The 15,557-nt window shown below is 34.2% G+C and overlaps 4 protein-coding genes across 5 annotated transcripts; 2 read left to right on the top strand and 2 right to left on the bottom strand.

Annotated features, from left to right (window-relative positions):
* Positions 2,139-3,669, top strand: LOC18594247 (organic cation/carnitine transporter 2). The gene is made up of 3 exons (XM_018124289.1): positions 2,139-2,646; positions 2,713-3,050; positions 3,139-3,669. The coding sequence occupies exons 1-3, from the start codon at positions 2,139-2,141 to the stop codon at positions 3,667-3,669; spliced, it is 1,377 nt and encodes a 458-aa protein (XP_017979778.1).
* On the top strand, positions 7,320-9,701 carry LOC18594248 (putative pentatricopeptide repeat-containing protein At1g53330). 2 transcript variants are annotated; one of them, XM_018124059.1, is made up of 2 exons: positions 7,320-9,359; positions 9,513-9,701. In XM_018124059.1, the coding sequence occupies exon 1, from the start codon at positions 7,355-7,357 to the stop codon at positions 8,735-8,737; it is 1,383 nt and encodes a 460-aa protein (XP_017979548.1). In that variant the 5' UTR covers positions 7,320-7,354; the 3' UTR covers positions 8,738-9,359; positions 9,513-9,701. The 2 variants fall into 2 exon arrangements, with proteins under 2 accessions (XP_017979548.1, XP_017979547.1); XM_018124058.1 differs by having other exon boundaries at positions 7,320-8,805; positions 8,844-9,701.
* Positions 10,254-11,462, bottom strand: LOC108662751 (cytochrome b561 and DOMON domain-containing protein At5g48750-like). The gene has a single exon (XM_018124290.1). It carries the CDS (start codon positions 11,460-11,462, stop codon positions 10,254-10,256), a length of 1,209 nt encoding a protein of 402 aa, XP_017979779.1.
* Positions 12,558-15,166, bottom strand: LOC18594251 (indole-3-acetic acid-amido synthetase GH3.17). Its single transcript, XM_018124057.1, has 4 exons — positions 14,849-15,166; positions 14,514-14,615; positions 13,596-14,413; positions 12,558-13,375 (listed from the first exon to the last, which is right to left on the bottom strand). Exons 1-4 carry the CDS (start codon positions 15,115-15,117, stop codon positions 12,819-12,821), a joined length of 1,746 nt encoding a protein of 581 aa, XP_017979546.1. The 5' UTR covers positions 15,118-15,166; the 3' UTR covers positions 12,558-12,818.

Below are 15,557 nucleotides of genomic sequence, written 5' to 3' on the forward strand. Positions count from 1 at the left end.
TCTCAGTCAAAAATGGTCCCAAGTCAAAAAGGGAACTAACTCATCAGGGCTCAGCATGTGGCCTTGCATGTAAAACTACGTTCTAGTTATCTTTTCTGTACCACCCCTTTCTAATATAATACTCGGATATAACACTTTATTATTATGATTTATTATATATTTTCAGTTCCATGTTTTTTTTTCTTTTTCTTTTATCTTTAAAGCTTGAATATTTTGGGATTCTAAAAGAATGATAACCATGGAGATAATTTGAAATGGTACAATGACCCATCAGCAGACAAATGTTCAGTAATCTGCAGGAAGCAAGCAAAAGGAATTTCCAGGAGACAGGATCGTTGTTTCCCTGATAAAGTCCCCCCAAGGGTTTGCTTTTGAATCTAACAACAATTTTACTGCAACAAACGGTTCATTTAAGATCCAAAGCTGTAACATTCTTTTCTTTCCTCTTGTTTTTTACTCTTTTGTCTGTAAATAAACTTGAATTAGATTCCCCCCCACCCCTACTTTCGGGTTAGCTTGTGGACTTTGGGAGATACTTCCTGCAACCAAATTAATTGCTCTTTTAATTCTTGTCGCTTTTGATTAATTTTGGGTGTGAATTAGACCTTTCTTTGGTGGGCTTTGTTTCTTTTCCTAGTGTAGCATTTTTTTTCTTGCTATTTTCTTGTTCATGGCAGCAAGTTTCTGGGTGGGTCACTAAATGGGCCTAAAGCACCTCCATATGGATCATTCTGATTAAAGTCTGGCCAGCTGCTTATGGGCTATGGGGTCTTAAACTTCTAATCATCTTAGTTTTTGGCATAGTGACTTTATTGAGCAATCCTACTAGTTCTTTATGTTTGGTTTTAATTTGATTATTGAGGTCTATGACTTGTAACAAAATTTAACACATATTCTTTAAGAATGTGATAAACTATAATATTTGCATGTGTATTTATTACCATTGACATTTTCTTACTCTATATATATATTATACATTATTTCTCTATTAGCAATCTTTTCATATTATAAAAGTAATAACAAGAAATAATGTACTTAACATCAATATAAAATTGAAAAGCAGATAAAAATTTTTTTTTATCCGATTGTAGTTTTTATAAGAAATTATGTTGTCTAAGTTGTTTCATAAGTTCTGTGAAAAAAAAATCGAGATAAAGTTTGGCATACTTGAATAAAAATTTTTATACAATTTAAAAAGTTCTTCAATAGTAGTTTTTTTTTTTAAAAAAAATGCTTAAATTATATATCAAAAATGCATTTTGCTAAAGTGTTGTGCAAATACATTTGCAAAAAAATTTTGTTTTCAATAGATAAATTAAATAAAAGGTGCAATTTCATTGAACCCTACCTTAAGTGTAGGCAAACCATAATTTTTAATGCGAAAGAAATACGTAAAATTACACTTTGAAAAAAATAAAAAAAATCAAATCAAATGATAAAGTACCAAATGCATATAACATGCTTGTGACAAAGCTCATTGAAGATCACTGACACAAGCTACTTTTTAATTTAGATTCATTCAATCTAAACTATAATGATTTTCGCCTACAAAGGGTATTATATTCATTTTATATCTTTTAGTAAGTGTTTTTTGGTATTTTGTTATCTATTAAATGAAAAACGTTTGTCTATTTGTGTTTTTATTTTTATTTTTTGTTATACTTTTTAACAACATATCACGCTATCTATATCTCACAGTCACTCCCCCATACATCATTTGGATTTTTTTTTTTTCAATCTAAACTATAATGATTCAAAGGGTATTATAATCACTTTATATCATTTAATAGGTGCTTTTTGGTATTTTGCTATCTATTAAATGAAAAACATGTGTTTGTTTGCTTTTTGATAGTTTGGTATTTTTCTATTATGCTTTTTAACAACACATCACTGTTATCTAATTCTCTTAGTCACTCTTCACACATGATTGTTTTAAATGCTAGGTACTTTGTTGTATCTTTTATCTCTTAATATATTTTTTTTCAAAAAAAAAAAGTCTTCATCCATTTGTCTTATTATATAAATTCACATTCACCTTTGACATAAGTTTTCTTCTATACCAAAATAAACCTTTTAAAAAATTTTTAAACCAAATTATTTTTTCCAAATCCATTTTATGTACGTAAAATACTCTTAATATGACAGATTCATTACAACCTTCTCAAAAGACTCTAACGATAGATGATATAATAGAAGACAGTCTTGAGAGTTTTGGTTGGGCTCAAGCATTCCATTCTATCCTTGTTGCTTTTGCATCATTGTTTGATGCACGAAATTCCTTCATCAGTGTCTTCACCGGTGCCCAACCAACTTGTCATTGCATCGACAATACACTATGCAATTCAAGCTCTAATATATGTGAAATTCCCAAGTTTGCATGGGCATGGAGTGATCATGCTTCAAAGACAATCATTTCAGACTGGATGCTTCAGTGTTCCAGTTCATTCATCCAAGGTTTACCAGTATCTTCTCACTACACGGGATGCATGCTAGGTGGGATCTTGTTGGCAATGTATGCTGACTCCTTCCTTGGTAGGAAGAAGTTGTTATTTGTTTCTTGGCTAATAATGTCAGTAACTGGAATTCTTACAGCATTCTCCAGTAATATCTGGACGTACGTCATAATGAGATTTTTCTCAGGACTTGGTCGTGGCTCACTAGTCACATGCACCATCGTCTTGTTAACCGAAAGGATGGGAAGGAATTGGTGAGGAAGAGTTGGAATTCTCGACTACTTGTTCTTCTCATATGGAACACTCTCCTCACCAGTTTTAGCCTTTTCAACTAGAAGATGTTCTTGGAGAGTGCTTTATCGTTGTACTGGAATTCCAGTATTTGTTTATTGTGTCATAGCTTATCATCTTGTTGTTGAATCAACAAGGTGGCTATTCATGGGAGGCTATACAGAAGAAGCAATCACAGCTTTAAGACAAATTTCTCAAAAGACTGATTGGACGTTAATAAATTTAGGCCAGCTACCACCACTTCAAAGGGAAAATACCATTAGTAATTTTAACTTTTCAATTAAAATTCTCTTTAAGAGAAGATGGGCTATTTGGCGTCTCCTTGTCCTAATCTTGTATGCTTTTGGAAATGGAATAGCATACTTAATTTGGTCTGATGTTGGGTGTCGGACAGTTAGACTTTAGCTTGTATTTGAGTGCCATGTTCAACGGTTTAACGGAAATGCCTTTGCTTTTAATCACCTTTTTCCTACTCAAGAAATGCAATAGGATGAGCTCCTTGCTATCATCATCTATCATAGGAGGCATCGGTTGTATCTTAACATGGTTGGTTGGTACAGGACAAAGGGTCCCTCAACTCATGCTAGAGCTTTGCTCCTTCTTTGGGATTTACATTGCCTATGGCATCCTACTCGTTCATAGCATCGAGTTGTTCCCGACATGTGTGCGCAATTTTGCCACAATGGCCGTGGGGCAAGCCATTGTCCTAGGAGGAGTGGTTTGTCCTGTCTTAATTTCTGTTGCAAAGGAAAACCACTTCTTTTCTTATGGCTTGTTTGGATGCATCGTGCTTTTTCCTGGCCTGTTTGTGTTGTGCCTACCCGAGACCAAAGGTAAATCGCTCTATGATTCAATGGAAGATCAAGAACGGAATGAAAGCAGGGGGTTAATCAACCTCGTGAATCTCACTGGCTCATACGTTTGAAGTTTTTAATTATTTATTTTCAGTTAAGTCTTTTTTTCAATGGATATTTTCGATCAAGTTTGTTGATGCGTTAGGTATGGTACTGGGTGCAATGATTTATTCTAATTATATAATGTCAACAATATCTAAATTGGTGTCACTCCAAGGTGATATTTTTTAATCAAATAGTTGAACAAAATTTTTTAATCTATCGAACTTGAAACTATCATTTCTTTAATTTTTTCTTTTATTTTGTAATTTTTTTCTTAATTTTTCTATCTATCCTCTTTTGCATTTATGTGAACCAAATGCTATTTTCTAATCCTTTCTTTAGTGCGTAACAACTTACTTTTACAATTGCATTCGAAAGCAAAAAATTGAATGAAGCTTGGTGGAGAGACACAATCTAGTAAAAAAAACACTTGGCATTAATCCATTAATTGTTTAAGGGCGTGACGACACTACTAATTAAGATCCTAGTTCGTGGTAAAGACAAACAACTTTATAGTTAGCCACTTTCTTATGTAACCAAAACTTACAACCAACTAGGCAAGATGGCATGAATTCTTAGTCGAGTTTGATTTTCATTTCAAGCATAAAGCAGGGAGAGTTAACCAAGTGGCAAACACCTTCAGCACGAAGGTCAAATTCATGGCCCTTAGATTGATCACCCCAATGACAGTAAGTAAAGGGACCACGGACATCCACAAGTTGATTGAAAAGAACTTGAAGCAAGATCCCAGGTCATTGTCCTCATGAAATTAGTGGAGGATAGGAAGTCCAAATACTTTTTGGGTGAAAAATGGGGTCCTATTTATAAAAAGGCCATGTATATTTGTTCCAAGGGCAAGAGAGTTGAGACAGAAAATGATGCACTAGTGTCATGATACTCATTGGGTAGACCACTTAGATAGTAACACACTGTTGCTCTAATAAAACAAGATTACTATTGACCCTATATGCAACAAGACGTGATGAATTATACTAAGACCTGCCTCATTTGTCAATAGTATAAAGTGAAGAGACAAAAGCCAACAAGAATACTCAAACCTTTGCTTGTACCCACTAGACCTTGGGATAGAATTTCCCTTGACTTCATAGTAGGGCTCACCAAAATTGGAGATCTAGCATCTATTCTGGTGGTGGTGGATCTTTTTTCGAAGTACGTTACTTTCATCCCAATCCAAAAGTTTGATATTGCAGAGGACACTGCTCGCATGATCTTCGAACATGTAGTAAAATATTGGAACGTTTCTCAAAAGATCATCAGTGATAGAGATCCAATATTCCCTGATTCCTTTTGGAAGGAGCTCTTTTATTTGTTGGGGTATATATTATATATACATATTCACACACAACATGTAGTAATAAATGTCCCAACATTTGGGAAAACATTTTGGGTAAATCAAAATATTGTGTTATGTTATAGGAACTAATTCAAGTAAATGAACTTATGTTTTATACATATGTAGCCTTGCCATTTCCTTAACCTCTAAGGTTGGGGTGTGACACCTGTTCAAACTGATAATGTTTATTAACCTATGTATGCTTTCATTTTCCTCATTTCTTCATGATAGTGATGTTTTTTGGCATATTTATATTTGCTTATCAATTAGTCATTCATTTTCTTTTTCAACATATGAGAAAGTTCAAAGAGAGATCAGATTTTCGAATCTTCGACATCTAACTCTCCTAATGAGAGGTAGCAATTGCTACATAGAATTGTCTAGGTCGTTATGGTATTGGCATTTACATTGAATAAGATATCTTCTAACCATATATAATTATTTATTTTATAATTCTTTATGTTTGGCTTTATTTTGATTATCTAGGTCTATGACTTATAACAAAATTTAACACATATTCTTTAAGAAAGTGATAAACCATAATATTTGCATGCACATATGTTACCATTTAAACTTTCTTAATATATATATATATATATATATATATATATATATATATNTTTATATATATATATATATATATATATATATATATATATATGCATTATCTTTGGATTATTTGATTTTTTATTTCATAATTTTTTGAAATTTGAAATTTAAGTTTTAAATTGAGATATGATAGAAGAAAACATTTTAATTGGGTTGAATTTTAAAATTACTGATTAAAAATTGATTCCAAGTCTTAGATATAACTTTTTAACATTTGGACTTAAAAAAATTAAAAGCATCTCTTTAGTTGTACATAATTTTAGTATTGTTTTTAGATTTTAAAATACAAAATATCAAACATTGCTTGTCAAAACATTTTTTTTAATTTTTCTAGATAATAACGAGAAAAAGAGTTACATTTTCATATCTTATGGGCTTAAATGAGTTGGCCCATGAAAAAAAGCCATTAAACCCTCAATAATCCTTCAATTGTAGCATTTTATTGGATGAAACCCTTAACTATAGCATTCCATTGGTGGAAAACCTCAACTATTACCTTTTATTGACTAAAACCCTCAACTATAGCATTCTACTAGCTTAAACCCTCAACTGTAGCATTCCACTAACTAAAACAAACCTAATTTCTGAGTTTTTTTTTAAAAGTGATTTTATTAACACTAAGTCATGGTGTCATTCCAAGTCTTTAACTGTTTGCTAAAGACCAATGTTTGCTAACTCTTTACTTGATGGAAAAGAGCTGCTATTTATTTTGTGTTTAATAATGTTTGTAACTGAAATTCTTATAGCATTCTCAATTAACATTTGGATAAACTTCTTTGAGAAAAAAAAGTAAAAAACATTTGGATGTACACCATAATGAGACTATTCTTTAATAAAAAAACATTTTTGAGAGAAAATGGACTATTTGGCTTCTCATTATTCTAATCCTATATATTCTTTTGGAAATGGAATAGCATACTAGGGTTTAATTTGATGTTGGGTGTTGGACAAATGGATTTTAACTTGTATTTGAGTGCTCTTTTCAACAATTTAGTAGAAATGGGTTCGCCTCTAATCACCTTCTCCATGCTTAAGAAATGATATAGGAAGAGCTCCATTCTATCAACATCCCTGATAGGAGGCAGTGCTTGTATCTTAACTTAGGTGGTAGGTAAATCACTATATGATTCAATGGAAGTACAATTGGCATGTTGCACCTAAGCATTTAACCAACTAGTAGTTGCATGTCGAGTTTGAATCTTTTTTCTCAAAATAAAAATAAAAAATTTCATAATTTTGTTATATGAAATATTCGTACGTACGATAAACTTTATTATAAAATTTTAAAATTTTAAGTTTTCTTTTATATATTCAAATTTCATACTCCCCTTATCGTTTTTCATTTTCATTTATAGTACTTTCAAAAGTAGAAGGAAAAACCTTTTCCTATTTATGTTAATTATTTTATATTTTTATCCCTAATTTCCTTCTTCCTATTTTTCATCTTTCATACCAAAGGTAAAGAAAGAAAAACAACCTTCTTGCCCTTTATTATACTCAAAATAATATAAAAGAAATTTTGATTGATCTTTTAATATTTTTAAATATATTTTCAAAATTAATTTGAAATTAAGATATATATTATTTATGTAATAAAATAATAATTTCATGTTGACCCCAGCTTTTTTTTAGACAGGTTTTCTTGCTAAACTTCCAACGGAAATCTTGGCGCCAAACAAACCTTTCAAATTTCAGTTACTCCTTTCCTGTCCCAAACCTAAACACAGAAAACAAGGAAAACAAAGCAAAACATGAAAACTCCAAATCCCATCTCTCCTTTTAGGCTCTCCTCTCTTCTCCGCAGCGAAAAAGATCCAACCCTCGCGTTCAACCTCTTCAAAAACCCAAACCCAGACCCCAAACCTCCCGGCAAACCCTTCCGCTACTCCCCGCTTTCCTATGATCTCATCATAACCAAGCTTGGCAGGGCCAGAATGTTTGACGAAATGGAACAAGTTCTTCACCAAATCAAAAATGATACCCGTTTAGTCCCACAAGAGATCATCTTTTGCAATGCCATGAAGTTCTATGGTCGTGCGTGCTTGCACGAACGTGCACTGCAATTGTTCGAGGAAATGCCTGCGTATCGTTGCCAAAGGACAGTAAAGTCTGTGAACTCGTTGTTGAACGCACTTTTGTTGAGCGAAAGGTTTGATGAAATGAAGCAAGTGTTTTTCGGTATGGCAAAATATGCCCGCCCGGATGCTTGTACTTATAATATATTGATTCGTGCCTGCTGTTTAAATGGGTGTTTGGATGATGCTTCAAACCTGTTTGATGAAATGCAGAGGAAAGGTGTCAAGCCTAATGCGGTGACGTTTGGGACATTGATTCGAGGGCTTTGTATGGAGATGAAGGTAAACGAAGCATTTAAGTTGAAGGCGGATATGGTTAGGCTTCACGGTCTGTGTCCCAATCCATGTACTTACTCCATGATGATTAAAGGGCTTTGTAGGATTGGTGAGTTGAGTTTGGCAATTAGGCTTAAGGAGGAAATGGTTGGGAATAAGATGAAAGTGGATTCATCTATATATTCTACTTTAATTAGTGGGCATTTTAACATTGGGAGACAGGACGAGGCTCTTGGGATCTTTGAGGAAATGGCTTTAAATGAGTGTAAACCGGATACGGTTACCTACAATGCGATGATTAATGGGTTCTGTAAGGTAAAGGATTTCGAAGCAGCTTACAGAGTTCTTGAAGATATGGCAAAGAAACAGTGTAAGCCAGATGTCATTAGTTATAACATCTTAATTGGTGGGTTGTGCAAGGAAGGGAAGTGGAGTGAAGCTAATGATTTATTCGAAGATATGCCAAGGCAGGGGTGTAAACCTGATGTTGTGTCATATAGGTTGCTTTTTGATGGGCTTTGTGGTGGATTGCAGTTCAAGGAAGCAGCATTCATTTTGGATGAGATGATTTTTAAGGGCTATGTGCCACATTGTGCAAGTATACATAAATTTGTCTCTGGGTTGTGTCAGAAAGCAGACAAGAAGTTACTATTGATGGTTTTGAATAGTCTAGCAAAAGGAAATGCAATTGATCAAGATACATGGCTGATGGTGATTTCTAAGGTTTACCAAGAGGATAAACTGTCAATTTCATCTGAGATTCTTGATGCTCTGATGCTGTAGTGGTACTGACAATGTTGGTTTATCCTGTCATGACCTTGTTTTAAGTTTTAACTTCTTTGAATGTTGATAATTTGGAAGTCAAGTTGCAACTTCACTAGCGATGTGTCATTGTGCCATTCATAATATTTAGCTTGGCTTGTAGTTTGACCATTGAAGTTCTTTACGCAATGAACTGATTAGACTACAAAGAGAGTTGTGTTTCTGGTTTGCAAGAGGTAAAGATTTATATCAAGACAAGCTTGAATGTTTTGAGGTTAGGTAGTAGTTGCCTATTGGAATTGTAGGTATATATGGCTGTTTGACGTTACATTGGTAACTGATTGCTTTATGAGGTACAAGCATGAGTCAACTGCTTAAGTGGTTTCTCCTCTTAACTAGCAGCATCTGCTATCTCACAGAATTTTGGAGCTGAAGCATTCTGTAGAGTCAGTGCCAACTGTTGTTCTGAATATGTGCTCTTAATTTTCTTGAAAGTTGGCCTTATTATTGGATTATCTTGATTGTCTTTTGAGTTAAATTCCCTAGACAGTTGTGAATGACCGAAATGTAGCAATTTTGTGAAGTAAACTATCGGGGCGAGGGAGGGGGACCCAAAAGACAGCTTCTGGGATGTTTATACAAGGTGCGTCCTCATCATTTCACTTTGGATGATCTGTTCGACCTTGTTGCTTTTCAAACTGGAAGACAGTGTTTGCATGTATTGCTTGGGTTGCAAATCAACTGAGCACTTGACTAGCCACACTGTGTAATGTTTCTTACTTTGCTGGTTTTGCAGAGAATTGTGAAGTGAGAAAATAGAATACATATGGTTGCCATGGCTTTCGAATGGCAAGGAGCAGGGCTTTTGAATACACAGGAGCTTAGTTGATTGTAAAATGGGATATGTGCAGATTGTGTGTTTGTTGATCTTGTTTGTACAGATAGTTTTAAATTGTAAAGTGGCATATGGCAGATTATGTGTTTATATGAGAATTCCTATACTATATATTATTGAGCATGTATATCCTATCAGTCTATCACTTATCATGATTTTTATTTTCATCATTCTTTGTTGACCTTTCTTGGCAAGTAATTAATGATGTATGATTTCCTATAACAAGTTTTTTTTGAAAAGCAATTTCCTATAACAATTTGTAGAGGTACATTCGCTTAAAACCATTTCAACTTATAAAAATTTTTATTCACCTTATTTGAGCTATAATTTTTTTATCATTTGTCAAACATATTTGGATATCATGACTTGTTTCGATAGTAAAGAAAAAAAAATTCAAATAAACCTTATATATTGAAAGCATGCTCTGGAATTTAGACAAATAATTCTTGTATTAAAAATATGATCTAAAAAATGTGTCAAAGCTCGAAATTGCTAGAATACTTGAACTATTTATGCTAGCTTTTCCAAAACAAGAGTCAAGAGTCTGGAGAATAAACTCGAAAAGAACTGAAATGAAAAACAAAAACAACTTGAGGCAAAAACCTGGAAAGAAGTCTAAAAGAGCAAAGCTTAATATTATTTCTAAGCACCTATTTGATTCTGCATGGTAGTCTTTGATGCGTTGATCCTCTTGAAACATGCGACTGCTTCTAAGATAAGGGCAATAAATCCCAAGAATGAGAGTGCAGCAATGTAGGTCAATTGAGGCCAAGTCCGGATCCCAAAATGCACCATGTGAAACCCTAAGAAGACATTGGCAATGCTTAAGCCAATGGTTCCGTAGCCAACCGAATAGTGAAAGATGTTGAAGTAGATTCTCTTTCTATCTTCCTTGTTTGGTCTGTAATAGCCTACTATTCCTTGAATGGCTCCAAGACAAAGAAGGGAAATACCAATGTGTTGGTGGCTTCCTCCTTCAACTCCGACTCCAAGTACTCCAAGCCAAAGCAAAACACCAATGATCCCGCCAGCCAAACCCAGCAAATAAGCTGTGCATTGACAAAAGATATGGGCATGAAACCATGCAGGGCTTGGCCCCAGGAAGTGTTTCCCATGCCTTGCTATCAAAGCTCCAACGGGTATCAGAAAACCCCATCCGAATGTGCATAGAACTCCATGAACTATTTTCCAACAGCTTCTTGAACTTGTCCTGTCTATAACAACCTTGCCCGAGAGAAAATCCAAGGTTCCCATTGAACCGACATTTGGACCAGACAATCGGTGCATCCCAGGAACATCCCCGACTAACGGTCCTACTTGCCAAAGGTGATTCACGGTTGTGGTGTTGGCAGGCAGTGCCAAAGTTGCAAAGATAATCATCTCGTTATCTTTAATCATGGAGGAAACCCGATCAACAAGGAAACTGATGTCCCCTTGTTCAAGCTGAGTTGCGTAACTTGTTATAGGAGAAGTGTAAGCCGCCATGGTTCCATCATCTTTCCGAAACGCAACCAAAGCTTGTGAACCAACCATGCCCTTTGCCTCGGGATTGATAGCCCAGGAAATCCATCTTGGTGACTTGTCAACACCGCTCTGCCTAAACGCAATCTCGACTGTTTGAGACGACGAGATGTAGTTCCAATGAAGTGAGCAATCCAACGACGGTAAGTCGTTGCAGGAGGCAAAGGTTTTGCCTTCATCAAATCGGTGGTTGCTGCAGTTTTCAGCAGCACCAAGAGGGCATAAGAAAGAGAGCAAAAGAAAGAAAAAGAAGAAGGATTTCAAAGACGCCATGGAGAATATGGATGGATGATCAGAGCAATAATTCTTAGCATCGATCGTATTCTCCATTATATACAGCTTAGACAGTCGGTGTTGTAATTCCTTGTGTTTCTTTCTCTACAAGTTATATAGAATAATCTTTTCTTTTTTGTTTAAATTTAAACTTCAAGAGTATGTATTATACCATATTAAATAAATTATAAAATAAATAATCTAAACTTTACACCAATTTTCTCCTTTTAAAATGTTTAATAGAAAGTTTTTTTAATTCCAATACAAATTCCCTATACACCTAGCCAGCTTATACCCTTTTTTTTTTCTTTCCTTTGCTTATTTTCACTATCCAGAAACTATTTGCTTTACCAGTTAAATTTATATATTGAATTTAGATGAAAAATTAAAATCAGAACTTTTTTAAACACAATCTATACCAACTACAAAGGATAAATTATTTGTTGTGCAACTAAAAGATGGAAGAAGAAAAGTGTGTGAGGGATTCTAACATTTAATTTAAAGATTAATATCTTAGGTTTTCAAAAATTCTATCTTAACCTTGTGGAAATTATTTTCCACTATAACCTTGCGGAAATAATTTACCGATATCTAACTTAAGTAGGAGATTATATATCAACTAATGAGCGAAATGCTCGGGTGTCATTATGAAATTACAGTTTATCATAAGGAATTCGTTAGGGAGGAAAAAGGCATAATCATTTATATGCGCCACGACTTTTTCTTGTAGCTCCAAATTTGAAATTTGAACAAAATTCTTGTCAATTAACATTACATGTCAATAAACCCGATAATTTACTAGTTTCCATCAAAATTGTCAATTTTCTAGTCTTTTAATACTAATTTCATAAATGATTGTAATTATAATAGCTGTGTCAACAATTAATTTTTATGAAATTACTAGTAATTAGTTTTTACGTACATTTTATTTAATTTTCATAGATTAAATTTCCAGAAGATAAAACTCAACCAATTAATGAGTTGAGGATTCAATTGAAAAAATTTAAAAGTTAAAAGATCAAAATGGAACACGATTAAATAGTTAGGGATCATGTATTTTACTCCACTTTTACCTTAATGTAACTTGTTCAATTGAAATCTTATAACATTTTCCAAACTATATTGATAAATAAAAAAAACCGAAAAATGAAAAACGATTTACTATTGGTGAAGGTCTTATACATCAATAAAGTCAAATAGAAGTTGAACTTGATAAACCAAGGAAGCTGATACCAAGAACTAACATAAGCTATTTCCAATCAATGCAGATGCATATTACATTCACCCTTTAAACAACTGGAGGCAGAGTCGATAAAGATTTTGCTGCAGCTGTTTTGACCGTATAGAATTACCTTCTGCAAGAGGCTTTATCCTTCACCAAAGTCACAAGACAAACATAGGATTGGATGCATCTTAATCAAGAGTTTTGGGGCTGAAGTATCTTCCCACCACCTTGGAGTCCAATACGTTTATGGCATCTTCCAATTTGATGCAACAGGGTGTCTTGTATTGAGTAATGGAAGCGCCCCTTGATACATAGAAATCCATAAGTGCATCAAAGGTTCCATATTTTACCACTCTGATCTCTAAAGGGCCAATTACACCGTACTTCCTCTGAATTCCATACTGAAAATTAAGTGATTTTTCCACTGTAGAGCAGCATTGTTCCATTATCTTGGGATCTAGCTTTGGCATATCGCTAGTTCCTGGAATCTTAAGCTCCCAAAATAATACATAGTGACCTGGTTTCGATGAAGTGTCAGCATAACTAGTGTGCCCAACCAAGAGAAAGCCAAGGGGCTCAAGGAGGACTTCGGCATCTGTCACTGCTCTTGAGAGGTCTGTTTCAGTAGTTTTTTCAAATTCAAGGTTTAAAGCCACATTTTTCCGCTCTATAAACCGGAATTGAGGAGCATTATTGTGGAAACCAGTTGCCATAAGAACATCTCCAACATTGTATCGATATAGACCTGGAAAAAAGAATGGTTATCACGAGCATAAATTTCTCGTATAAAGATGACTCATGGAGGGTCAACAAGGGGGCAGAATCTGACTTTGATACCATGTTAAATTTTTAGGTATGCATTCAGTCTAAAGCCAATTGACAATAAGTAGAGTAATATATTTATATATGTTCTCAGGAAGAAGAGACAAGAATACGTTTGTTAATTTAAAAAGCGAAAATATTACCTGTAAGAGTTGTGACAAGTAGTTCGTAACATTGACCAAGCTTCACATTCACAAGATCAACAGGTTCAATATCTTCATTTTTATTCTCTGTTTCCCTAGATTCTTGAGTCAACTTTTCATTGTCTTCTTTCACAGGTAGAAATTCAAAGTAGGCCATATTGGGAAGAAAGGTGTAAGAGACTTCCGAGGGCTTGCTTAGAGGTTTTAAATTGATACCACAAACAGCTTCAGAACAAGAATAATATTCTGAAACTAGAGGCAGGCCACCACAATAGAAGTCAAGAATCTTGATATATTGGCTCATACTTCCTGTAACAAGAACACCAATATACTTTGTTTTAGGGAAAAGCTTTTTAACTATCCCTTGCCATGATTGTCCCCCGCATGCACGTTCTATTGAATCAGCCAACTCTGGATTTGGCTCGGTGAGGACTGAAGACAATGCATTTCTGCATCCTGCATCAGTAATCCAATCGCTTGCACGACCTGTCCTTATGTTAAAGCATAGCTCTTTCCAGCAATCTTCTAAAAACTTAATGCTCCGAACCAAAGTAGATGCAAAGATTGTAGCAACCCTCAAAACTTGATCACTTTGAAGTAAACCAATCAATAATTGGCAGTACATGCTCTGCTGGGTGTCTAAGCACAAGATTATCTCAACAGGGCTTGTGCAGATTTTAGCCACACTGTTTTCGAAGCCACTGCTCTTAAAGTAGGTTGTAGTATACGAGCTTTCCATTAAACCACATGGAGTTTCAACCTCTGGATTGGCAAAAAGAAAGTACATTCCTTTTCCTTTGTCTAAGCCATCAAAATATCTGTAATTCCACAAAGTTAGCTATTTAATTAATTGGACTGCAAAATATCTGTCAAGAACAACCCAGATAAATAAATAAATAATTGAGCAAAGTCTTATACTTTCCCATGACAGCCTCAGCTAGGATTGGTTGTAAACACATTTTGTCCAAACTCTCAGCTGTGTACGGTATCAACTTTCGCTTCCCTCCCGTAGTGCCAGTGCTACGTCCAAAATAGATATGGTAATTTATTTCTATATATGGCTTAATTTTGATATTTTATTTTTTACATTTTGTTAATTTTTTAAAGAATTGTTATAAATCACAAGGGAAAGACAAAACAATATCATAATTGATTTAAAATGAATAAATAATTAAAATGTAATACTAATTACATGAAAATTTAACCTGTGTCGAAGTAGAACAGGTATTTTGTCATTTAAAAAAATTATATACCTTCGTAGAAATCCGAGTACAAGATCAGCTAAAAGGATATCTGATGGCTCTCCGTTGGCAATTCGGTCAATATAAGGCATGATATCTTCGTAAGTCGAAATGGGAACATTCTCTTTGAACAGTTTCTTGTCGGCTTGGCCATGGAGGTAGCCTTTTAGATATTCAGTTCCTGCATTTCGTTTTAATATTTCCTCCAATAGTTTTTCCTGCATCTCATGAGCATTGCTGGTCAGCTCCTCCATAATTTTCAAATACTTATCTGTTTCCATCTCACCGGCAATGAAAAATAATTTTCAGAAACTAATTAAAACCAGAAGAGAAAATTTCTAGTATGCAACTTGCCAGGGAAACAAGCCGTGACGAATCCTTTAAATAGATGGCTTATTGGAGTGTTTTCACCTACATCAAGTTGCCAATTGGAGATTAATTATTATATCTACCTATGATCTAACATCTATGTAGTACTATGCAATAGTAATAGTTTATTTATTTTTACGGGTAAAATGTCTATATCTTCTTAAATTTTAATCGAAATTTCTTATAGGTTCATTAGTTTTTAAAATAAACAATGAAACTCAAAAGTATAAACATTATTAACAAAAATATGAAAAGATTAAAATATTTTTTTTTCTCTCAAATAATGTGGACTGGTTGGCGATCCCAAGGCATGTGCTCCCCAAGCGAGAGGAGCACCCTTAGTAGCACCGAC

Source organism: Theobroma cacao, chromosome 7 (assembly GCF_000208745.1).
Source record: "Theobroma cacao cultivar B97-61/B2 chromosome 7, Criollo_cocoa_genome_V2, whole genome shotgun sequence".
Classification (NCBI taxonomy): Eukaryota; Viridiplantae; Streptophyta; class Magnoliopsida; order Malvales; family Malvaceae; genus Theobroma; species Theobroma cacao.